At 39.3% G+C, this 26,250-nt stretch overlaps 1 protein-coding gene across 1 annotated transcript in view; it reads left to right on the forward strand.

Moving 5' to 3' along the window:
* CNTN2 (contactin 2) overlaps positions 1–26,250 on the forward strand; it is a 58,348-nt gene that overhangs the window by 29,104 nt on the left and 2,994 nt on the right. Inside the window, exons 3-21 of the mRNA XM_087720049.1 lie at positions 1,573–1,717; positions 5,057–5,232; positions 6,105–6,200; positions 11,630–11,839; positions 13,211–13,310; positions 14,312–14,487; positions 15,063–15,199; positions 16,321–16,450; positions 17,188–17,338; positions 18,286–18,413; positions 18,723–18,898; positions 19,094–19,214; positions 20,506–20,664; positions 20,781–20,930; positions 21,803–21,873; positions 23,730–23,964; positions 24,359–24,474; positions 24,772–24,958; positions 26,104–26,216. Coding sequence (XP_087576175.1) covers positions 1,573–1,717; positions 5,057–5,232; positions 6,105–6,200; positions 11,630–11,839; positions 13,211–13,310; positions 14,312–14,487; positions 15,063–15,199; positions 16,321–16,450; positions 17,188–17,338; positions 18,286–18,413; positions 18,723–18,898; positions 19,094–19,214; positions 20,506–20,664; positions 20,781–20,930; positions 21,803–21,873; positions 23,730–23,964; positions 24,359–24,474; positions 24,772–24,958; positions 26,104–26,216 — 2,777 coding nt within the window. The remainder of the gene's footprint in view (positions 1–1,572; positions 1,718–5,056; positions 5,233–6,104; positions 6,201–11,629; positions 11,840–13,210; positions 13,311–14,311; positions 14,488–15,062; positions 15,200–16,320; positions 16,451–17,187; positions 17,339–18,285; positions 18,414–18,722; positions 18,899–19,093; positions 19,215–20,505; positions 20,665–20,780; positions 20,931–21,802; positions 21,874–23,729; positions 23,965–24,358; positions 24,475–24,771; positions 24,959–26,103; positions 26,217–26,250) is intronic.

The following is a 26,250-nucleotide window of genomic DNA, read 5'->3' on the forward strand; positions in this document are numbered from 1 at the left end:
GAGCTGCTGAAAACTGCAATTCAGCAACATCTGAAGCACACCAGCAAAACTATTTCATCTTCTGTACTTAGATAGAAGTACTCTACATACTCTTCCTCATTCACAGCATATGTTAGCCTTTAGTAGTGCCACAGATCTGAGTTTATGCTTTAACGATACAATGGATATAACTAGAAAAAACAAGACATGACCATGAGAGATTTCTGCCATACCATCTCAATATTTGCTCTATAACAGGGGTGTCAAACTCATGTCACAGCATCATGTGATGTATCAGAACTTTTTCTTCCTTCGCTAAACCCGGTGTGGGCGTGGCCAGCATATGATGCATCTGGCCCACGGGCCCAGGAGTTTGACAGCCCTGCTCTATAAGAACCTAATAACATCACAAGTGCTTCATAAAGATAACAAGCATTACATTCTTAACCAAATGCATGTTATTTTGGCATTTTATTTAATGCCTTGAAATCTCAGCTACAAATCCTAGTCTTTCTGCCCTTTTCACAACTCCAATTCATAGAAATTATAGGAAAAGATGAGGCCAGTAGCACAAAAAAAAAAAAAAAAACAGGGAGGAAAAGTAGAGCTTGGTTTTTCTTGCTTAACAAATATACCATTGATATTTAGAGGCAGAAATCTGAGTTTAACAAAAATGGCTTTTGAATGTGCAATTATCATGAATTATTTATTGAATTCTATGTACTCTTTAGCCAGTCCTCCCCCACAACCAAAAAAACTTGAGTACATCTGCTTTTAGCTTTTGAAATGTCATTAGAAGATGACAATCTTCCTAAGCCAATATCCCATCCTTTGTTCCATCAGCGTCAAGGACAAGACCATTTCCAGCTGAGATAGGATAAGTATGCTTAAGAGGGAGCAAAAGGTCCTGCAATTATTTTAATTAACCCAGCAATGCTTTATTATCAGCATGTGGATGTATATATCTTGCTAACTTACGAGAAGACAGATTGCTCAGGTTGATATGCAGAAGGCCCCACTTAGTGAGATGTATGTCTGATGTATTCCACACTGTCAAAGCACTTTCATTTACACATAAACATAAATGCATGAGATTTTTTCCTATATTCTTCATGGATGTAAGTGGAAGAGTAAAATAAAATAAGAATAAAATAAGTAGCTGTATCCTTCTGGATTCCCCCAATTTGGAAGTCACTTTTGCATAAGATGCTATGGTTTATTGTTGGAAGTAAGAAGATGCAAACAACCAATTGGAGAATGGAATTTTAAATTTTTTAAAATTTCATTTCTCTGATGTTTTCTGTTCTGTGTGAATCAGGGAATCCCACATGGAACACATGAACATTTAACAGAAATTGGCTTCCAGTTGTTAATTCCAAAGGACAGAAAATACAAAATACAAAGAACAGCCATCTGATGAGATACAATTATGCAAGAGCTTGTGCTTCCTCATAATTTTTCCTTTTTCATGAAAGAAAAGTGGGGGATTATTAACAAATGCAGGTAGCTTTGTATGAAGTGCTCATTATTATCTTCTGTATTTGATTAAACTGTGTATAAATTAAAGAGGATTTTTTATATCTTCCTATATAGTCTGGATGTCAGCTGAGCCTATGATGAGAAGCTATGGGCCTGTCTTCGAAGAGCAGCCACACAATGTCCTTTTTCCAGAACGGTCAACAGAGGAGCAAATTTTGTTGGTGTGTCGAGCACGAGCGACTCCGCCTGCAAATTATAGGTGATGTCACTTCCAGCAGCTGCTTTGTTTAATGGAAAGAATAATTGCAAAGTCAGAGGGCATATTTTGTGTCAAATGGCACTATGTATCTTTGCCTAGGCTGCTAATAATGTGGACAAAGGCAAACATTTCATATTCCATTCAATTAAATGAAGAACTGAATATATCGGTAAAGCATACAGTTAATTCTTTTTAGTTCATACCCAGGGGGATTTAATTACATTTAACATATAAGTAGTGCAAGTTTGTTCATTCCTCTGTAGAAGTAAACCAAATGTAGATTAATTGTGCTCGCTTCCAAGTAACTGAATCTGATGCTGCCTCTTTTATTTTAATTTGGCCCTGGCTTATTTTTTTTTAAATATATTTTTGCTTAAGAACGTTCATTATAATACTAAAAACTAATTTATTTATTTTTTTGTATATCCAGTAAATTGCCCTTTTTCTCTTGGTTTGTCATTTGTATTTTCTGTACCTTGTCAGAGAAATCTCTTTTAAAGGACACTATGTTCGCAAACCTCATTTTCAAATCACTTTCAGAAATTGCCTGTTAAGTATTAGAAATCACCCGTGTTGACCTCTCATCATGTTTTGCAAAAGTATCACCTTTTGAACTAATATGTTTAATTTTATTTTTATACAGTATACATAATATAGTGTATGTAATAATCATAAAGCATTTTAAGCATATGGATGATTTACCAAGGTCTGCAAACACACTATTTGAAATGATGGTTTTCTGATCTGTGTGTGTGTGTGTGTGCATGCGTGCATGCACATATTCATGCACACAGACACACACACACACACACACACACACACACACACACACACACAAAATGTGTCTATATATATAAGCTAACAACCAACTTCCCTTTCTGGACATCCTAATCTACAAAAAACCCAATGGCTCCCTAGGACACACCATCTACTGGAAAAAAACACACACCAACCGCTACTTAAACGCACAATCCCATCACCACCCTGCACAGATCAACTCTGTAGCCAAGGCTCTCATCTCCAGAACCAAACGCCTAGCTGACAAAGACCACCTGAAAACTGAATTGCACACTCTCACAAACGTATTAATCTCCAACGGATTCCAAAGAAAAACAATTACCAACCTAATCCAAAGGGAGACTCCCCCCAAAAACTGAGAGACAGAACAGGACAACGGCATCACCCTCCTCCCTTACATCAAAGGCACTACAGATAAAATCAGCAAAATTCTCCACAAACACAATATCAACACAGCCTTCAACACTGACCAAAAAATAGCCAACATCTTAAGAAACCCCAAAGACAAGATCCATCTAGAAAACCAAGGAGTCTATGAAATACCATGCAAAATTTGCCCAGCCACATACATTGAACAAACTAATAGGAGAATAAATACACGCATCGCAGAACACAAGAAGTCAGAAAAAAAGAAAAAACTTCCCCCTTTTCCAGCACCTTAAAGCAACAGGACATGAAATTGATTTTGAAGGAACCAAATTACTCTTCAAAACTGAACACTTCAACAAGAGAATAATTATGGAAGCTCTCAAAATAGAGAAACACCCCCACAACATGAATAAACGTGATGATACCTCCCACCTACCAGACATCTGGAAACTAGCCCAAGTCAATAAATGAGTCCCAGCCACAAAAACCAACACAGGACCCAGAACAACACAGGACACCATCACCAATCACCCTCATCAAACATCAATTCCATCAACCAATGAAGATGTGACAACACAGTCAATCAATCTGTTTAAAGCAACAAAGCCAACATTCTACACACCCCTACCGATATTTGTAGAAAAACGGCAACTCCGATCATGCTTTGCTCACACAAGCATGAAGCCAAAGGCACCAGCCTGAAGATGACGAGTGTGACCTCGTCGAAACGTTGCCAAGATACTGTCAATCTTACATGGGAAAATACCTGAATACGCCAAGAACAGTGTGTGTGTGTGTGTGTGTGTGTGTGTGTGTGTGTGTGTGTGTGTGTGTATTCATAGATTTTCACGGGTGTAGGTCTGCTGGTCTTATTGTATTTGGGTTTTTTCCCATGTAAGAGTGAGATTGTCTTGATAATGTTTCGACGAGGTCTCACTCGCCATCTTCAGGCTGGGTTTTGGGTTTAAAGTGTGGTCGGAGCTGCCGTCTTTCTATAAATCTTGGTGGGAGTGTGTGGAGTGCTGGCTTTGTTTCAGTAAGGGGCCTGGGTGGTGGGTGGGGCTCGTTTGTTGACTAGGGCTGGTTTCCAGATGTCTGGTAGGTAGGAGGTATCATCACGTTTATTCATGTTGTGGGGGTGTTTCTCTATTTTGATAGCTTCCATAATTTTATTCTCTTGTTGAAGTGGTCAGTTTTGAAGAGCAATTTGGTTGTGTGTGTGTGTATGTGTGCGCGCACGTGTGCGCACGCATGCACAAACACACACGTACACACATATATATGGTCTTGTTGTATTCCTGTGTAAGATTGAGATTGTTCTGGCAACATTTCGGTGAGGTCTCACTCGCCATCTTCAGGGTGGTGTTTTCAGCTTCGTGTTTGTGTGAGTAAAGCGTGGTCGGAGCTGCCGTCTTTCTATAAATCTTGGTGGGAGTGTGTGGAGTGCTGCCTTTGTTTCAGTAAGTGGATTGATTGGCTGTATGGTAGTATCATGATTAGTAAATTTGTGCTGATTGGTTCTGGCTGTGTGTCCATTGTTGTTTTGGGTTGTAATGGCCTGGGTGGTGGGTGGGACTCATTTGTTGACTAGGGCTGGTTTCTATACATACATACATACATACATACATACATACATACATACATTGATCTTTTGAATGAATATGTGCTTGTATGTATATGTATGTATATGTACATGTACACACACACACACACACACATTTATTGCTCAAGTTTTGCTCACCAATTGCAAGTCTAAGCAGCTTCCACAAGATTACAGCAAACAAGGAAAGAATCAACACCAATACCCAAATCAGTAGAAAGCAGAAAAACCTAGGTAGCAGAAAAAAATTGGAACCAGTGTGAATTTTCAGATATTCTAGCTTTGCTATTTATGAACAATGATGGATCCCAATCCCAATCTTGGTGCCAAATATGCTTCTGGTTATGCTTAAATATTATTTAAGCACTGAGTTGGCGATCTTTCATATTAAGAAAGTGCAAACATAACTTGTCCAGTGTTTGACTGGGGTTTGATAGAAATAGACAAACAATATTTCCCATTCAACAACTATCTAACAATAGGCTCTATTGACCATTCAGGATAGAGCTAACATGCAACTGTGAGTCTTCTACTGTGTTCCCACTCCATCCCAATATTATTGTTTTTGGCAGGTGGAAGATGAATGGAACAGAGATCAAAATAGAGCCAGATTCACGATACAGGTTAAATGGTGGCAACTTGGTAATAAGAAATCCAGTGAAAGCTAAAGATGCTGGGTCCTACCAGTGCATAGCATCCAACTCAATGGGCAAAGTAATAAGTAGAGAAGCTTCTGTTCACTTCAGCTGTAAGTAATTTGTCCCATTTTGAATACATTCTCTGTACAAGAAGGAGAACAGTGTCAAGAACTCTGCCACTTTATTTTACAGTTCCTCTTACAACCATGATATTAAATTTTTAGTCAAGATGCTGGAGACCTCACCTATTTTAAAGAATATGTAGATATAAATAAATCTCTTTTGGGGTACATGATTCTGAATATCAATGTAAAAATGTTGGGGGACTAGGAGACTACATGATGGCAGTTGCTGCCTTTTGCCATAAACAGGGTAAATACCAGTAGTACCGTAGTTAGATCTAAGGACTGTCTTCTTCCACATTGTTTTCTTTCTTTCGTAAAATCATGAGATGACACTGTGCATGAATTCTAACTATACATGAGTTTTCTAGCATGGGAGTAGGCCCTATTTAATGCTTATCTTTGCTGCCTAGTATTTCTGATCCAAAACGTTTTCAGATTAAACTAATTTACTGAAAGTTCAAGAAGAGTTGCAAAATTATTAATCATATCACAAATTTTCCAACTCCAGCTTACTCATTTACTTTTCTCCGCATGGAAAGCTTGCTGCTGTTTTTTATATTTTACTGCTCAACATTGAGATTATATTTGTATTGATTGCAACTCGTTTTAAAGAGCTGCTTAGAATTGGAATTACTAATAAGTAAAAAGGATAGAAAGCATTGACTTCTCTAATCCAAAATAGCAGACTCTCTAAGGACTGCTCTTGAAGACATCTGCTGTTGCTTCCACAATTTCCTTTTGATAGGATGGGAACATGATTATCTGTAGCAAGCAATATTTCTCCTAAGAACCAATTTGTAAAAAGTGCTAGCCATCCTAACTCACATCTGAAATGCTGGGCTGTTTGTATGTCTTAGATCTGCAGGAATTCTCTACGGAAGAAAGAGATCCAGTGCGTGCTACGGAGGGCTGGGGGGTGATGTTGACCTGCAGCCCACCACCACACTATCCAGGTGAGGAAACAGCAATGCATTAGAAGTGAGACTTTCACTTAAAGTGAACAAAGCATTCATATTTGAGGAATGATATATCAGAAATTGGTGTTAGACCATAACATTTGACCTGCTAGAATGTTAATATTTGGTTGCTGTTATTCATTTGCTGTTGTTTTTATTGACAGTATTGTTGCTTCTTATTGTATGACAATAAAGTCTGAAAAATAAATAATTGTTTTTATTTATTTAAAACCTACCTTGCAATTATACACCAGCAACATGTTATACTTATTCTTTAGAATTTGTTCCTGTTTCAGAATAATTTGGGCCTAATTAGCAGTGTAGAGCAGTGTTGCCAAATATTAATAGAAGTTTTATTTATTTATTTATTTTATTTATTTCATCAAGCATGTATTAGATAACGTATATAAGTATAAACATGATTTTGGACACATGAAATGGATACGAATAAAAAGAAATATTAGGACAGGGATGGTAGGCACATTGGTGCGCTTATACATGCCTCTTACAGACTTCTTAGGAATGGGGTGAGGTCGACAGTAGACAGTCTAAGGTGAAAGTTTTGGGGGTTTGGGAAAGAAACCACAGAGTCAGGTAGTGCATTTCAGGCGCTGACCACTCTGTTGTTGAAGTCATATTTTTGGCAGTCAAGTTTGGAGTGGTTTACCTTAAGCTTGTATCTATTGTGTGCTTTTCTATTGTTGTGGTTGAAGCTGAAGTAGTCATTGACAGGAAGGGCATTGTAGCGGATAATTTTATGTACTACGCTTAGGTCAGACCAAAGATGCTGTAGTTCTAAATTGTCTAAACCCAAAATTTCAAATCTGGTGGCATAAGGTATTTTGTTGCGAGCATTGGAGAGGAGGACTCTTCTCGTGAAATATCTCTGGACTCACTCAATTGTATTAATGTCCGATATGCAGTGCAGGTTCCAGACAGATGAGCTGCATTCGAGAATTGGTCTAGCAAATGTTTTGTATGCTCTACTTAGCAGTATAATATTACCAGAGAAGAAACTACTCAAGATTAAGTTAACAACTATTAATGACTTTGACAATGTTATTACAGTTGGCTCTGGCACTTAGATCATTAATAGGATAACCTGTTTAGGATAACCCGCTCCCTCCTAAATAGGAGGGAGACGGAGAACCCCTTACAGGGTAAGGCTGAGGAGTATGTACAGTTCTTGGCGGACAAAGTTGCTCGGTTTCGATCGGACCTGGCCTCCACTCTTGCAGATCCAGCCGAGACACAAGGGAATGATCTGGCAGACCATCTCTGGGTTGAGTTTCAGGATGTTGCCTCCGGGGATGTGGACAAGGCTATGCGAGCTGTGAGCGCCTCCACCTGTATACTGGACCCGTGTCCCTCCTGGCTGGTTGCCAACAGCAGTGAGGTGACACGAGGCTGGATCCAGGCGGTTGTTACTACCTCTCTTTGGGAGGGACACCTCCCCACCGCGCTTAAGGCGGCGGTGGTGAGGCCCCTCCTGAAGAAACCGTCCTTGGATCCAGCAATTCTTAACAACTACCGTCCAGTCTCCAACCTCCCCTTTGTTGGGAAGGTTGTTGAGAAGGTGGTGGCCTTCCAGCTTCAGCGTACCTTGGAGGAAGCTAACTATCTTGACCCCTTCCAGTCTGGCTTCAGGCCCGGTTACAGCACAGAAACCGCTTTGGTCGCATTGACCGATGATCTCTGGAGAGCCAGAGATGGAGGCCATGCCTCCATCCTGGTTCTCCTTGACCTCTCAGCGGCTTTCGATACCATCGACCATGGTATCCTTCTGCGACGACTGCGGGAGGTGGGAGTGGGAGGCACTGTTCTGCAGTGGTTCTCCTCCTACCTCTCGGACAGGTCGCAGTCGGTGTTGGTGGGGGGGCAGAGATCGTCCCCGAGGCCCCTTACTTGTGGGGTGCTGCAGGGTTCGGTCTTATCCCCCCTACTATTTAACATATACATGAAACCGCTGGGCGAGATCATTCGGAGGCACGGGATAAAATACCACCAATATGCGGACGATACACAGTTGTATCTGTCCGCCCCGTGCCAACTCAATGAAGCGGTGGAAGTGATGAACCGGGGCCTTGAGGCTGTTAAAGACTGGATGAGAGCTAACAAACTGGTGCTCAACCCGGAAAAGACCGAGTGGCTGTTGTGTTTTCCTCCCAAAAATTTGGTTAATGTTCCATCAATCAGGCTGGGGGGACAAAATTTATACCCCTCAGACAGGGTCCGCAACTTGGGAGTCCTCCTGGACCCACAGCTGAGTTTCGACCATCATTTGTCAGCTGTGACCAGGGGGGCATTTGCTCAGGTTTGCCTGATGCGCCAGTTGCGGCCCTACCTGAACCGGGAGGCCCTCACAACAGTCACTCGAGCCCTTGTGATCTCTAGGCTGGAATACTGCAACGTGCTCTACATGGGGCTGCCCTTGAAGAGCATCCGGCGACTTCAGCTAGTCCAGAGTGCGGCCGCGCGAGTGATCGTGGGCGCACCACGGTTCGCCCACATAACACCGATCCTCCGTGAGCTGCGCTGGCTACCTGTTGATCTCCAGGTGCACTTCAAGGTCCTACTTACCACTCATAAAGCACTCCATGGTAGTGGATCTGGCTATTTGAGAGACCGCCTTCTGCCAATTACCTCCCTGCGTCCCATCAGATCGCACAGGGTAGGCCTCCTCCGAATTCCATCCGCCAGTCAGTGCCGACTGGCGACTACGCGGAGGAGAGCCTTCTCAGTTGCAGCTCCGACGCTATGGAACAATCTCCCCGTGGAGATCCGCACCCTCACCACCGCCCAGGCCTTCCGCACGGCCCTTAAGATCTGGCTATCCCGTCAGGCCTGGGGATAAAAATTCTTAGTTTGTCCCCTCCCGAATGATGAATGATTGTTGTGTTCCATTTTTTTTAATATTATGTATTGTTTTATGTTTTTTGTCTTTGTACCCCCTTTCCCGTGTTTTGTAAGCCGCCCTGAGTCCCCTCAGGGAAAAGGGCGGCCTATAAATTATAATAAACATTCCAAACATTCCAATATGAGTACTCCATCCTTGTAGTTAAAGTTAAAGTTGCTACACTTTCTGTTAAGTACAGACAATTACAGTGAGAAAGGCTTTGAGAAGTTATAAAATTTTCAAATTATTACAGACCTCATCCCCATAATTCCTAGTTCTTAAGTGAAGTCTGAAATTCTTCCTGAAAAACAGGAATTGGATGCTAATTGCTGCTGCAAGTTTCATGTCAAAACTTAGAGTTTTGGTATAGTTAGAAATTGTATTTATTATTGCCAGTGACGTGCAGTCACTAGAGGCAGGGGAGGCGGGGCCTCACCAGTCTCAGGAAGAAAAGGAAAGAATTTTTTTAAATAATTAAAAAGGCCAGGGTAGTTGCTCCCAGACTCCAAGTCACAGTGACTCTGAGTCTGCTTAGTGCTAACTGTAGGAGGAGGCTAGAGAACTATGGGCTTCCTTTGCATAAGGAATTTTTCGCCTTTTAAGAGTTAACCAAGGGTTAAAAAGCGAAAAATTCCTTATGCAAATGAGGCAGGTGATTCTCCCGCCTCCTCCTGCAGAGGGCACTTTGTTTAGAGGCTATTTTAAAACATTTTAGCAGAGTCATCCACGTGGTGACTCTTGCAGCAACTATCCTAGCCTGCCTGGCCCTGGCTAGACCAAATCTTACATTTTTGATGCAGCTGGAAGGTATGTGGGTCAGAGGGAGGGGGCAGGGTGGAGGAATTCAATTTATTTGTAATGTAAGTAATTGTAGTTTGTTTTTATTATGTGTGTGTGTGTGTTGTGCGTGGGCTGGCACATCTATTTTTATTTTTCATTTTTTTTCTTTTTTCATTTTTCATTTTTCATTTTTTTATTTTTTATTTTATTTTTTTATTTTTTTAAGCCATGCCGCCTCGGCGCGCCATACAGCGAAACATGTCCTGGTTTGTGGCTGGGCGGCATGCACTTTAAAGTGCAAGCGTGCCGCCCGGCCACAAACCAGGACATGTTTCGCTGAATGGCGGCCGAGCCAGCTGGCACTCTAAAGTGCCAGCATGCCTTCCGGGCTGGCCATTCAGCGGGACATGCTGAATGGCTGGCCCGGAAGGCATGCTGGCACTTTAGAGTGCCGGCTGGCTCGGCCGCCATTCAGTGCTCGCACCCAGCGCTCGCACGCCCACCAGATGGCGCCGGGGAGGAGAGGAACCATGGGGGTCCTGCCGCTGATGGTATGGGCGAGGGTTGGCCGGCTGGGGGTGGGGGTGGCTGCTGCCGAGGCCTCCAGCTTTGCAATCCTGGGCGGGGAAGGCGAAGGTTCGCTCCGGAGCTGCGGAAGACCGTTGCACCGGGAGGCCTCCGCATTCGGATCATCCCCGAACCCAAAGGAGCCTGGGTGGGTTGCATTGCATTGCATTGCATCACTTGCATTGCACAGCATAGCATCGAGTTGCGCATTTTGCTCGCCTTTCCAGCGCAGGGGTGCAGGCCAGGGAAGACGGGGTTTGGGGGCGTGGAGGAGGAAGGGGCGATCTCCCCCTCCATCCTTCTGTCGCGCTGCAGAGCTGCTCCCGGGGGAAGGTGAGGCGGGCGAGTGCGCTGATCCCCTTTTGCAAGACCAGCCCTCCACCTTCTTGTCCCGTTGGGAAGAGGGGGTGGGAGACAAGAAGGGGGCAGGCTGGCCTTGCCACTTGCATTTCCCCTATTCCCCCCCTCCCAATATAGGTGCAGAGAAAGAGCCAGGCTTCAGAAAGGAAAGGATATTTTTAATAATTTTGTTTTTCTGAATATGATTTCCCATTGAGGAAAAGGGAGTTTTAATTCCCCACCAGTAAAAAAAAAGTTTAGTCTTTGAAGGGCCCCTGTGTGACTTCTGCCTCTGTGTGTGTGTGTCTGTGTCTGTGTCTGTGTGACATCAGTGCCTCACCAGCCATAAACCTCACAGCACGTCACTGATTATCGCTATTTAGTAAGACAAATCTATGTGTGAATATTTCTCTGACTGTCCTTTTGAATAGTAAGATACTTTATTGCATTTCATGAAAAGAGATTGCAGTAAATATTTCCAACAAGAAATAAAGGAGTTTCTAATTTAATATATTGGATTCAGCTCTTTTTAAACAATGTTGTGGAACAATTATACATCATCTCTAAAAGGACAAATATGCTCATTTCATTCTTCATAAGACACAAATATATATCACTGATATATACCAGGCATTGAGATAGATAGAGAGACAGATAAAGAGGCAGACAGATAGATGGATAGGCAGACGGATGCTGAATAAATTCATAGCAATTTGATTTAGTAGTAGGACTGTCTAGAAAATAATTGGCTGGGGTCAAGCTTCTACTGTAACTATCATATGATATAAACAAGCATTTCCCCCTTCCCCTCTGTTTCTTTTTCTCTCTATTTATGCATATACAGGACTTGAATATCGCTGGTTTGTGAATGAATTCCCAAACTTCATTCCAGCAGATGGCAGGCACTTTGTCTCTCAGACAACCGGAAACCTTTACATTGCTAAGACTGAGTCTTCTGATCATGGCAGCTACTCCTGTTTCGCTACCGGCCATATTGGCTCTGTTAAAAGGAATGTTTTTAGCACGTCTTCTCAACTCATTCTTGTGAGAGAAGGTCAGCATTTAAAGGCTCTTACTGTATCTGTCTGTCTCTCTGTCTAAAATGGATATCCACTAAGCAAATACTCTTCAGGGGTTTATAAGGCGGTTTTTCTCTAACTGTGTGTATCTCTAAAGTTATTATTATTGTACAAAGTATGTCCCACTTAATCAAATATAATTTGCTAGCCATGTACCTACACCAGTTTAATGTGCTTGATTAATGTTTGCTAAGGGGGCGTCGGTTTTTGTTTTTGTCTCTGCACCATTCACACTGAGTTTGGGTGGGGGACAAGCATTTTTCTTGTAAGACATGTTAAGATATAATCTACTAAAATAATCAAGTAAAAGCCATATTTTTACAGAAACATGAAGCTAAATGTCTGTCAGCTTACTTTAGGTTCTTGACTTCTTTAGTTTATGTCTCTAAACATCAATTAGCTTAATTTTTACAAAATTCCCATTACCCGCATTTGTCTTATTACCTTTTTACTACCTTTGGATTGAAGAAGAGCTGAGATTAGGAAAGGACTGCAGCTTACTTGTTGGGCACACCAAAAAGCTTAATTCAATCCTTGGTACCTTTCAATAAGGCTGGCAAAGCTTGCTTTAGAAATTTTAGAGAGTTTGTGCTTACACATTGTAGATAATGTTGAACTAGAATGCCAGGGTTGGTTCAGCTGAAAGTAGATTGCTATATTGTGAGCAACTTGACATTACAGCTGAATCAAGACTTTTTGGTTGAAAAATTTACAAGAAGAGGGGGTCTTGGACCATATGGTAGCTCCAGTAACATATTGAGTCTGCTGTAACAGTCATTCAAAGTTTTGCAGTTATTGTACTTTTTTGAGTTTGAAGTTGAAGATGAATTAGCAATTAAAGAGAAAGAGCAAACTGAATATTATATGATTTGGGAAGTATTTTACCAATGGTTGGACAATAAAAAAGGAGTTTGGAAATGAAGAAGGCTAATAAATAAGTAGAAAAAATATTAAGATAGAGATATAAATAAAATGAAAAGTGTTAGTATGTGTATGATGAGAATAATGATGTTTAATGTTATGGTATAATCACTAGAAGATATTAAGAAGAAAAATGGAGAGTTTTGTAAAGTTAAATGTTTAATATATTATAATATTAAGCTTAAGGTAATAATGTTAATATGAATGTGAAAGATGTGGCAAATGAGGAAAATGTGCACAGAAATGTTTGCACCTAGACGACACACTGCATAAGGAAAGATGGAATGTTTTTTTTTTGTAATTGGAAAAAAATAAAATTGTTTCTAAGAAAAAAATAATTGTAAAACTTTGAATTAATCTCTGCTTTATAGTGACCTCTTTTTCATGACTAACATCTTTGCAGTCACCTCTCTTTCTCTCCTCAGATACCAGACCTCATGCCCCAATCATTAAAGCCAAGTTTCCTTCTGATACCTACGCTCTGACTGGACAAATGGTGGCTTTGGAGTGTTTTGCCTTTGGGAAGTGAGTAGCTGTATCAGTGCATTTAATTCCATGCTGTTGACAACATAAAAATTGCCAACCCTCGTTGTCACTGGTTACATATCATGGTGCATATTTAAAAGAAAGTATAGTTTTATGGAAGGGAAGTATGAGTAGAGTTAATGCAGAGTTTTGTGCTCTGTTTGCCTACTTAATGAACTAGGGTTTTACTATTTGCTCTCTATTTTTATCATTTGACTAAAACAATAAATAAATGTCAACTGGATTGAATTAGAGCTCACAAAGGTTTGTTTTAGTCTGTTAATGGTACATTTGGCCCTGCACTGGGTGATATAATAAGGATGTTTTGAAGCAAGTACAAAATCCACACAAACAAGAGGGGGGGATAACAGAAGATGTGACAATTTGCCTGCCAGTCTGCTGTATATTTTTATATATTAGTAAGAGAAAGAATGAACATTGAGAAGGTTAAAAGTTGGTCATGCAGTGGTTTGGAATATGCTTCAGAAAGCACATGGACACTTACATATCATGTTTCCTCGAAAATAAGACAGGGTCTTATTTTCTTTTGACCCCTGAAATAAGCGCTTGGCTTATTTTTGGGGAGGTCTTATTATTTTTGAGGTGCAGGAGGCAGCAAGTGTGGTCACCTCATGGCTGCTGCTGTGTTGTTTCAGGGAGGGCTTATTTTCAGAGGAGGGCTTATTTTAAGCACATGCGCTCAAACTCCCGATTGGGCTTCTTATATGGGAGCTCTTATTTTCAGGGAAACAGGGTAGTACTGTTAGCAATTCCTTAAACCAGCTTTCTATTTTTCTAGCATCCTGTGATTTCCCTCTGTACAGTAACCGCATCTCTACGACACACACAGGATAGCCCTATATAAAAGTAATGTACAAAATGCTACACATAACAAGGAAAGGGGAAAGTACCCATGTGCCACATGTTGCATTGCCCCTGATGCTTGAGCGGAAGGAACCCTGCTTGACTACCCTTTGACAGATGTTTCTTTCACAATCTAGCCCTGTCCCTCAAATAAAATGGCGAAAGGTGGATGGTAGCCAGTCCTCCAGATGGATCTCAACTGAACCTGTCCTGCAGTTTCAAGAGGCTGGCTTTGACGATGAAGGCACTTATGAGTGTGAAGCTGAGAATGGCCAAGGAAAAGACACTTTCAAGGGCCGCCTCATTATCCAAGGTAAAGAATCCGAGCAGATTCATTTACAAGTCACAGCTTTTAATTTGTTATATTTTTTGAATTTATTAGAGCTGCCATATTTATTTAAAACATTTATATTTGTTTACCTTTAACAAAAACTGCATCATTAAATAGGGAAAAAAACATTTCCTGGCTTGTTTCAGATTGACTTTACTTAATGCAATGACAGTATGCCTGTGAACATAATCTGAGTTTTGTATTCTCAATCCCAGAAATGAATTGAGCAAACAATCCATCTGATTTTCACATTGGTGAAGATCCCCCCCCCCATTTTATTTCATTAGTAAAACTAACATTTTATTGTTGTGATAACACCTAAGCTGTTTGCTTGGTAAGTGAATCAAGGAGATGAAACTATCCTTTCTTAGTAGAGAGGCACATGCTTATGCACAGGTGCTGTCATTTGGGTTTTTAGAAATGAAAGGTACAACAAGGGAGTTGTAGAAAATCTTCACTAGATCATCATCATCATCATCATCATCATCATCATCATCATCATCTTGCACTGCTTGAAATGCATGAAATCCACTCCTTTTTTTACTCTTTTTTTTTAGCTCAGCCAGAATGGCTAAAAGTCATCACAGACAAAGAAGCTGATATTGGATCAAATATCCACTGGAGCTGTGCTGCAGCTGGCAAACCAAGGCCTACATTAACGTGGCTACGGAATGGGCAACCATTAACTTCCCAGGTACATATGACAAATGAACAAGTTCTATCTGTATGATTGACCTTGGTGTCAACATCCTGAAGACTATGTAACATGTAATTTTATGTTACATATGAAGACTATTTAATACATGGGTGCCTTAGATTTTTTTCTTCCATTGAACAAAACCCAGGAGTAGTTTTTTTTTTTAATCTGTACAAGTAGTCCTCATATAGTGACTACTATTGGGACCAACAAGTTGGTTACTAAGTGGAAAATCACATGACTGTGACTGTGCTTACAATTTTATTTCAACTTTCCTCTTCAGTGATGTAGTGGAGTTGCTTATGTTTAATAAGATGCAAAAGTTTTTTCTTCTATAGTTACTTGGTTTAATTATAACTTTAGAGTATTTAAAATGGTTTTGCATTTAATTGTTTCTTTTTATTTCTTCGAAATAAGGAATTTCAAGTTCAACTCCTTACTTGGATAACTTGTTTTTTTAAAGGAGGAATTATTTCCCTTTTAAACGTTAGTTTCTGGTTTATATTAGAATACTGGGATTTCTTTATATTTCTGAAATGTGACTTTGCTAATGAGTTACAGTGGAGATAAGAAATGCGTATTTGAATGAAATAAGTTGCTATTTAAAATTCTATTTTCCAGCTTGTCTTTTTTAAAGGTGAAAAAGTCTCTGTCACATTAAAGTGAGGTATTCTTTTAGTCCATTTATATTAGGATATTGAGGATATTTATATGGGATTTTTTTGTACTTAAGTTGAGGTATGGAATTTTGAGTTTGTATATGTCCATTAATGTTAAAAACTTAGATATTTGTTTGGATCTTTTGCTGATAACTGGATTGAAGAATGACATTACTTATTTGATTTGCTCATTATTAACAGATGGCTGATGGGATTAAAATGTTTTATATTTATTACCTAAAATAAAGTAAAGAGATTCTGAAATTGTTTTTCATTGCCATGATGAGGGTGCGAAATTGCTTTTTGGGGAACTAGGGATAATTTTATATATTTTTTCATATTTTTCTTGCAATTTTTCTATTTTTCTTATAATTTGCATTCTTTTATTGTTCTATACAAAAAATTAATAACATTATTTTTGATAATAATGTTATTTTTGACATTTCCTTGTCTAAACAGAATCGCATTGAAGTGAATGGTGGAAATTTAAAGATATCAAAGTTAACAGTGGAAGACTCAGGGATGTACCAGTGTATAGGAGAGAACAAACATGGCAAAATCTATGCAAGTGCAGAATTGTATGTCCAAGGTAATTTCTTGCTTTCCCAGAATTAAATGAGAATTGCTTATCAATAAGGTCGGGAAATTAATTTTCCCAGCCCTAATAAGTTGTCCTGAATTGAACATGGCATTGTTTTGTTTTGCTGGTTTCGGGTGTGGCTAGAAGGATTGAAATGGCACACTCCACCCAGACAAGTTGGCACCCTCTAGATAAAATAAAGAAATACAGAAATAGTCAGCTACCTCTCTCGGAGGTTCTCCAAGGACATTGGGTGTCTCACCTCAGGTGTTTCCTGAGGAATTTTCCATGACCTTGAAGGCGTACAGAGGCATTGGTGACATCAGCACATATGCTTCCTCAAGACCTGTCAATAGAAACATTAGATTCCTGGTCAACAGTGTGGTTTTGTGATAGTGTGGTTTTGAAAACTGCAGGTTGCTTAAAAAGCTGGATAGAGTAGTGGCTTGGCACTTAGCCTAAATTGCTTAACAGATGCTGTAGATTTTTATATAGAAAAGCATGTTTAAAAATCACTTGCAAAAGGCAGAAATTTTGGGAAGAATTGGGCAGCTTTTCAGGATCTTCATGCTAACCAGATTGATTTTTACACTATTATAATATTTACAATTATTCAATTAACCGTAGGCAATGCATTTAAAGTGGTTGTTCTTGCATGGTACATTAGGTCATCTTAATGCAAATTATTTTTAATGACCAAGAAACAATTACTTTGTAAAAGCTCATTAATTGTATTTTCTATTTAGCCTTTGCTCCAGATTTTCGACTAAACCCTGTTAGACAATTGATACCAGCAGCTCGAGGTGGAGAAATTATTATTCACTGTCAGCCCAGAGCTGCCCCAAAGGCTCTAATACTTTGGACCAAAGGCACTGAACTGCTGAGGAACAGTTCCAGGTAAGAGAAACCCATTTCTATTTTTAGCTTAGTGTCAATAGCTTTATAAATATTCTAGTTAATGCAAGCTCTATTAGTTAGTCTAAATGTGGGTCTGATTTTAATGCAAGTTTTGTCTGATCCCATCCATGCTTCCTTGAAATTGTCTTCTGTTAGCCTTACTTCCAGTTAAGGATGATTGTTCAAAGACATATAATCTGTTGTGGCTTTGCTTGAAGCCCATTAATTGATTTGAATGTGCAGTGATGTCCAGATTTTCAATTATAATATAATAGAATATAGAGTTGATCTGAGTATAGAATAGAACAGAAAATAGAATAAAACTGAACAGAATAGAGAATAAAAAATAGAGAATAGAATAGAATATAGGATAGAATATTGAAGGGGTTTTTTTGGTTAGCTATGGCAGACCATTTGAACTGACTGAGTGCACATCTTTTTGTGACAGAGATAAAGACATAAAGAGATAGAGCGAGAGAGACACACACAGAGAGAAGAAAGAGAAAGAGACAGAGAGACAAGAAGAGAAAGAATATGCAAAGTCAGCTTTGTGGTTGGGTGGACTTGAGTGTCCTGAGTCTTAATATAGCACTGTAACTGAAATGTACACTGGTTCTACCCTTTCAGATCACTTCAAAGTAAGCCAGTGAGCAGAGGGTATTTTACAGGATTTAATTTAATTGGCCTTCCATCAGTTATCCTCTTTACTTTCTTTTTGTCTCTTAAAAATGACACCCTAACCACAATAGTATTGCAGTCTTACTGATGAGAAGATGCAAGCCACCAGTAACTCCATCCATTTCATCAAAGTTCTATTTTATATGGAATATTGTTCTTGACACCTTCCTTATTCTACGGGGCAAAACTCATCTGTGTCTTGATGCTTTGCCTCCAGTTCTTTAACCCAGGCTTCTGTGACTGTCATATCTATGTGTTTACTGTTGCAGCATAACTATTACTCCAGATGGCACCCTGATCATTCGAAATATTAGCAAGCCCGATGAAGGGAAATACACTTGCTTTGCTGAGAATTTCATGGGCAAAGCAAACAGCACAGGAATTCTGTCAGTCCGTGGTAAGGATACATGTTTTATTTCTATGGGGACAAATACAACAACAATGGAAAAGGTAGTAGTACATTTTGTCAATAAAAATTCTCCTCTGGAAGAAAACACGTCATTAATTTACTATCCACACTGTCCTGTGGAATCTAAAAGACCTTCCAGGAATCATGGGATTTTTAAAATTCCTTTTCCCCTCTAAGAGTAGAAGGAGATATCAGAAACCTCAGCTCCCATGCATGTTCCCAAGGTTTTTTTTTAATCTTCATATACATACAAATGGCTTTCCATTGGGAATTATCATTTTGCTTACCTTTTTGCAGATGCTACTAAAATCACTCTTGCACCATCCAGTGCTGACATCAACTTAGGTGAAGATATTACCCTCCAGTGCCATGCCGCCCATGACCCAACAATGGACCTCACTTTTACTTGGTCCCTGGATGACATTTTAATTGACTTCAGCAAGTCTGAAGGCCATTACAAACGAGCTAGTAGAGTGAGTACTTTATGCTACTTCCCCTGCTTCCCCCAGAAAATAAATTGTAAGGTATGATGGTCTTAAGTCTTTTTGCCAAAGATATGTCTACTTCCAAGGTAATGCACTCTTTTTAAAACATCCTTTTAAATGTATGCATTGCAAACTTTTTTTATTCTAACACCGTTGCTAATGGTTTGCTTCTCCCATGGACAGAAAGAGAATATTGGAGATCTCGTGGTCTTGAATGCTCAACTGAAACATGCTGGCCGATATACTTGCACAGCCCAGACAGTGGTGGACAGTGCCTCTGAATCAGCTATGCTAGTTGTAAGAGGTATTTTTTTTCTTGATTCCTTTTTCTTGAAATAACGGTTTCCCTTTTTAATTGCTTCTGTTTTGTCTACCTGAGAGATAGCTGACTTCTGTGATTTGAAATTGCCTCTTATTTCTGTGTTCATCAATACAAGAGATAGAAGTATATTTTGTTGCATGTATACAAATTCTTATGAGCACACCAGCACAGCACTTGAAGTAAACATAGTCATTTAAATGTGCATTGCACTCGAAAGTAAAATAAGAGGCATGTGGAGATTCTTTCTTACAATGTGAATAATAAGTTTTGAAATAGTTTTGCTCTACCTCAAATTTGTGAAGCACTGGTAAATAAAATGTACATGGAACTGGTGTACTAATGTTGGGCTTTTGATTGAGTTTAAGTTTATAAGATTGTTTGGCTATTACTGAGTATTTATTTTGCTTTTTGGATACTTTGTACTGTGTTTGTGATAACTGTCCTTCATCTATTGGGAGGACATTGATGGATTGTGACAACCTATGTCCTCTTTTTTCCTGTTAAAACCATATTGTCTGTGCTTATAACTTAAATCTATGATATATCTTCCTGCTTTTTTATTTCATACATTTAGTGTATGCAGAGAATTGCAATATACTCATTTTTTCCTGTACTATAACTTAGGCTGTTTTTTGGAGGGCATTACATTGTGTAGCAAATCAAAGGTGCCTGCCATGTTACCCATTCCAGTTCAGTTTCATGCTTCTTTCTTGCTATCAGTTTCCATATTTTGGTGTTTAGTTTCTCTTTTCTCTTTTATTTTTAGCTTGTTTTTATCCTTGTTTCAATGGCTGTAGTTTACATTGTTACATGCTCTGGTTTTAAGATTTATTCCTATTTTTGGTGGGTATGGTTGATGTTCGGTTTGTATTTGTTTAGTCTAAGGCAGGGGTCTCCAACCTTGGCAGCTTTAAGCCTAGCAAATTTTGCCAAGGTTGGAGACCCCTGGTCAAAGGCATACACTAAATATATAATCTGTCATATTTAGGTGCTATTTTCCATCTGATTATTTATTTTTCTATGAAATCTGCACCTAACTACTGTGGCCAAAGTAAAACATGTATTGTGTTATCTCTTTTTGTTGTTGCAGCTTTGAAAATTGTACGTTAAAGGGCAATTTGAACATTATCATTTGAATTCAGAGTAGGACTGCCATTATGGCAGGGAAAGACAATGCAATAGTGATCTTCCCATTTGGTCCTTCCTCCAGCATGCCTATGGATCTCTTGAGCCAGACTTTTTAAATGCAATTTCTGTTATCTCTTTTTCGTAGGTCCTCCAGGCCCTCCTGGGGGATTGGTGGTGAGAGACATCAAGGACACCACAGTACAGCTAAGTTGGAGTCAAGGTTCTGCTAACCACAGCCCCATAGCTAAATATGTCATCCAGGCCCGCACCCCACTCTTTCCACAATGGAAGCAAATGCGTACCAGTAAGTTTCTTGAGGGCAGTTGCCTGCACTAAGTAGGTTTCAGTATAAAGATAACCATTTCTCCCTTTTAGAGCTGGTTGTTCTATTTATTCTGTTTTTGTGCTTTTGGGTTATAGATCCCATAAATATCGAAGGCAATGCGGAAACAGCCCAAGTTGTCAACCTTATACCATGGATGGATTATGAATTCCGTGTCCAGGCTAGCAACATCCTTGGTAGTGGAGAGCCCAGTGGGCCATCTACTAAAATTCGAACCAAAGAAGCTGGTGCGTATATATAAAACATAAAATAATGAAATGTCGGATCAGCTGCATAATGTTATTAGCATTCTCATAGCAAGGTAATGGCCGAGATGCATTATCTTCTTCTTTCTTGGGTTCGGCAGCCAGCTTGTGTTAAGGTTTATTATCATAATTTGTATTGTTTTCATACTTTCTGGGGATTAAAATTCTCTTTTTGAAAAATGCATATTAGTTTTAAAAAAATTTATTGTATGGTATTTTAGCTTCCTTGCCTAGATCTTTAAAAGAGTGGTTCACAAATTGTGACTCCACAACAGCTTAAAATTATGAATCACACTTTGTGTGATCCCACTTGTTAAATAATTATTGCATTAAGCTTAAGAAAGTTGAGAAGTCTAAGCTCAATTGCCATGCCTTGGGTGTCAATAAAAAGAGGGGACCTTCATCTAAATTGCTCATGAGCCCCAGAAGTTCCCAATCTGTAGTTTGAGAATCTCTTCTTTAAATATTCAGAAATAATAATCATGTTAAACAAGTCATAAAGCAGAAGAGCAGTCAATCCAAATCTCATTTATTTTATTTTATCTTTCACTTGGTAGAGTGAAAGGAAGAGGAAATGGTTCAGTAATAGAACAGATATTTTGAATATAGAAAGTTCCAACCACAGATCTGAACAATTGAAATGCTTTCTAAAATCATGACTATCAATTACCAATCAGCATTTACAGTATTGAGCTACAACATACAACATGATACCGAACAAGTGATCTGATATAGTGCTGATCAGCTGTTTATATTGCTATATCTTTATTAAATTATGGGGTATTTTCACTGATATTTGGCTTTCCCCCCTTAATTCAACTTGTATACTGTCTTCTTTACTGGGAACACAACAGCCCCTACTGTTGCACCATCAGGACTTAGTGGAGGAGGAGGAGCACCAGGGGAACTCATTATCAATTGGACAGTAAGTTGGCCACATAAGTATACATTTTCATAATTAATGTAGTACACTTTCTGTTTAACAGGAATGTTTAGGAACATGGAAGTAAAGCAGCTATTCAAAATACATGAATATTGTGAATATTACCTGGTATTACATTTCCTGTATTTTCTTGTGTAGTCATGGAGAAATCATTTTTTGTGTGCCAACATTTTCTTTATAAATGTTGCATGAATAACTATATAAAAATGCAAACATGGTTTAATGGACATTAAATATTATCTTAAAGCTACTGTGCATAATAGGCTTTCACCCACCTGTAACATTTTATAGAAATTGGATTAAAATACATAGATGCATTAAATTCCATTAAAATGTAGGATGTGGCAGATCAAACTGGATAGGAGAACATGCTAAAATTGTCTTGGTGAATTCCAAATTGAGTGTGAGGCAACAATGTGAAGGAGCTGCAGTATAATGACAATGTCAGTACTGTACCTAGAGAATAATTCCTATGGGAGGTGGGAGGTCTAGAAACATGAAATATAAATAAATAAAATAATTCCTCCCTGACTGACATTGGTGAGACCATACTAAAAATATGGGGTCCAGTTTTGAACATCAAATTTTAGAGAGGACAAAGATAAACATGTCAAGAAGACAAAAACCCAGTTTATTAAGGGGCTGGAAGAATGCCCCCAGTTATTTGAGGCATGACTTGAAGTACTGAATATACTTAACAAGGAAAAGGGAAGACCGGAATGACACATGATAGCAGTCTTCAAGAATCTGAAAAGTGTCATGAAAGGACAGAGCAAAATTTTTCAGAGCTGTCCCAGAAGACTGGACAAGAAAAAAGAAGTATTTAAATGACAAGAAAGTAAAATAGTTAGATGTTCTGACCCCCTCCTCCATCCAGTAACAAATGCCGAGACAAGCTTAACTGGAATTTCATAGCACTTTAATTAACAGGAAACATAAACTTCGGTGGCTGAAAGCCCAAGCATAAACAAACAGATAAGAACCTTGGCAGCAACTCAGACTCCGACATAGACAGATAACAGCTTCTCCAGCGTTATGAATGAAGTTGAATGCTGCAAATCAGACTCCTCCCTGAGTCCCTCCTTAAATACAATCTTGAGAGGAGCCTAATTACAACCAGCTGAGTCCAATTATCTTTTGTAACTGTGTAGCTGTTTTCTCCGTCGATCTGCGCAGCGTTGCCTGGCATCCAGGACCACCTCCCTTGTCTCCCGTCACTACTCCAAGGCCTGACATCATGAGCACACTCCCTTCGACTCTCACCGCTGCTCCATGCCTCAGGCGCCTCCTGGTGGCCAACCAGCCTCTCTGCGCCCTGCTCGGAGTCGGAACCCTGTCCAGGGTCCTCCACCTCTTCCAGAGCTGACTCATAAGACCCCTCGTTGTCGGAGTCTGTTTGCAGCTCCAACGGCTCCTGCTGGGCCACAACAGTTAGATATTTTTAAAAACAAATTCTCAGTATAAAGAGTGATTCAACAGTGGAATAGATTATCTCAGAAAATAGTACAGTGGAGTCTATCTAGATTGAGAGAGATATGTTGAGAATATTGTAGAGGTGAATTCTTACAATGAGCAGAGGAATAGATATGTACAATATATGCTGTATATACATGAAACATACTGTTACTGGGAACAGATTTTTACCTGGTATGGGTTGGTTTTTTGTTTTGTTTTTTGTTTTGCTAATTTGGATGTTTTGTATTATTATTGCATACATTAACCTGTAATATAATAGCATTATAAAATCTTAACTGCATAAGTATTTTTCAGTATTTCTGTTTTGATCACTGATTGTTAACCTACCCTCTCCTTTTTTCATGTCACAACTTTCATCTCAGCCGATGCAACGAGAATACCAAAATGGAGATGATTTTGGATATAGGCTTTATTTCCGGAAAGAAGATACCCAGTCCTGGAAGATTGCAACTGTGCCTCATGCAGAATCTGTACATTATGTTTTCCGCAATGAGAGCATTGCTCCCTATACACCATTTGAAGTGAAGATCAAGGCCTTCAATAGGAAGGGAGAGGGCCCAGAAAGCCTAGTATCTATTGTGCATTCTGCAGAAGAAGGTAAGCTGGGATTAAAAAGATTTTAAAAGATCTGTAGCAGAAGTTCTTGATTTCAAGATATACCACTATCTGACAGTTTCCTACACACAGTCTGGGAAAGTATATGAATTTCCTCTAATAGTTATAAAAGTAAAATTCGAAGTAATAATATATAGTCAGCTATCATTTTTTTCCTATAGATTCTAGCTTAGAATCAGTTTAATTTTCTTTTCTTTCTCCTAAAAGCACATTAATGAAGTTAATCAGTAGCATTTTTGATAAGATGTCTACTGCTTGGTCTTTTACATTTTGGTCCAGAGTGCTGATCTTGCTTCTGATCTTCATCTTTAAAGCTGGATTAGATGTGCCCTACATGTGAAGGAATTTTTCCTACTGAATTATTTTACTTTGACAGAACCAAGAGTGGCTCCCTCTAACGTTACAGTCAAGGCAGTAATGGCCACAGAAATGGATGTTTCCTGGAATTCTGTGGAACATCATGATATGAACGGAGTCCTCTTGGGTTATGAGGTAAGAGATGGGACTGAAACTAGAACAAGGTAGAACCTTGTAAAATATTACCTATAAGAATAAGAACCAGATTATTTGCTTTGAAGTCTCAACTTATGTTGAAGCCACTTCACTAAATCAGCAAATTGTCTTATAAAATGACACAGGCTGTTCTTATGGAATGGTAACATGGGCTATTCAGTTTATATTTATGTAATGGTAAATCAACAGAATTTATTCAATGCCTAAGAAGCCCGGATTGTTGCTTAGGATCAACTGAACCTTCCTCTGTATGGAAATGTATGTTACTATCTTCAGATCCGATACTGGAAACATGGTGACAAAGAAGAAGCTGCTGACAGAGTAAGAACAGCAGGTCTTGTCAACTTGGCACATGTGACTGACCTCCATCCCAATACAAATTACCATGTGTCAGTCAGAGCATACAATGGGGCAGGAACTGGGCCAGCAAGCTCCCCCACGAGTTTCTGGACAAAAAAGCCACGTAAGTGAACATTTGAATAAATAGCAATTATTCCTCTGTTTTTCATGTACTTTGCCTGCATGTAATATTCATGGGTATTATTTTCTATACCTATCATTTTGCAGTGGAGATCTGTTTTTTATATATATTATTTCTCTGTTGTTTCATCTTAGTGGGGCTATTTTTGAGTGCCTCTTAGAGCATGCAAACAATATCAGGGTCCTTCCCTTGTAAATGTAAAACAAGGGAGCATTTGGAACCAGAAGCACATGGCAAGAATATCTCCAGGAAAGGATGTCAAGATGAAGATGAATCTGTTCAAAGAGAGGGTAATGCATGCCAGGCAGAAATGTCAAAATCACGATTTATGCAGCCATTGTTTTTATTGGCTCTATAGGAAATATGGCATTTTGCCTTCTGAGAAAAGATGGATAAAATAGAATGTGTGGGCAGCCCAAGCCCACTGCAGTTTGCCCACCATGTTTTTTGCAGTTTACAAAAATCTCAGTAAATATCTGGGATTTAGACTTTTTGACATTTCCAAAGGAAAAGGACGTGGTATAGCAGTGGCTGTTTTTAGTGTGAAAGATCACAATTTACAGATAAAGGTAAAGGTTCCACTCGCACATATGTGCTAGTTGTTCCTGATTCTAAGGGGTGGTGCTCATCTCCATTTCTAAGCTGAAGAGCCAGCATTGTCCAAAGACGTCTCTGTGGTCATGTGGCCAACATGACTAAATGCCGAAGGTGCACGGAACACTGTTACCTTCCCACCAAAGGTGGTTCCTATTTTTCTACTTGCATTTTTACATGCTTTTGGACAGCTAGGTTGGCAGAAACTGGGACAAGTAATGGGAGCTCACTCAGTTAGGCAGCACTAGGGATTCAAACCACCAAACTATTGACCTTTCTGATCGACAAGCTCAGAGTCTTAGCCACTGAGCCATTCTCATTTGTGAAGTATCTAGGAATAAATACAATACAATAGAGATGTTTAAATTCTTCCATTTTTCAAATGAACCAGGAAAAGAAACTTGGTGCATCTATGAGTCACTAAAATAAAACATTAATAGCTTTTAGAGAGATGAAGAGGTTGGCTGTGGTATTCAGGCTACAGTTTGCCTTCTGTTCACTTTCTTTAAATATCTACTTTTTACATTTTCTAGCACCAAAAATGCTGCCTGGCAACATTACCTGGACATTTTCCAGCTCCAGCGTAAGCATTAAGTGGGATCCTGTGATTGCCAAAGCAGATGAATCTGTTGTCACTGGTTACAAGGTATTTATAATCTGTAGCATTTTCCCCATGAGTG

The sequence above is a fragment of the Thamnophis sirtalis genome, unplaced genomic scaffold (genome assembly GCF_051295495.1).
Source record: "Thamnophis sirtalis isolate CommonGarterSnake01/CBP01778 unplaced genomic scaffold, rThaSir2_p1.2 scaffold_7, whole genome shotgun sequence".
Classification (NCBI taxonomy): domain Eukaryota; kingdom Metazoa; phylum Chordata; class Lepidosauria; order Squamata; family Natricidae; genus Thamnophis; species Thamnophis sirtalis.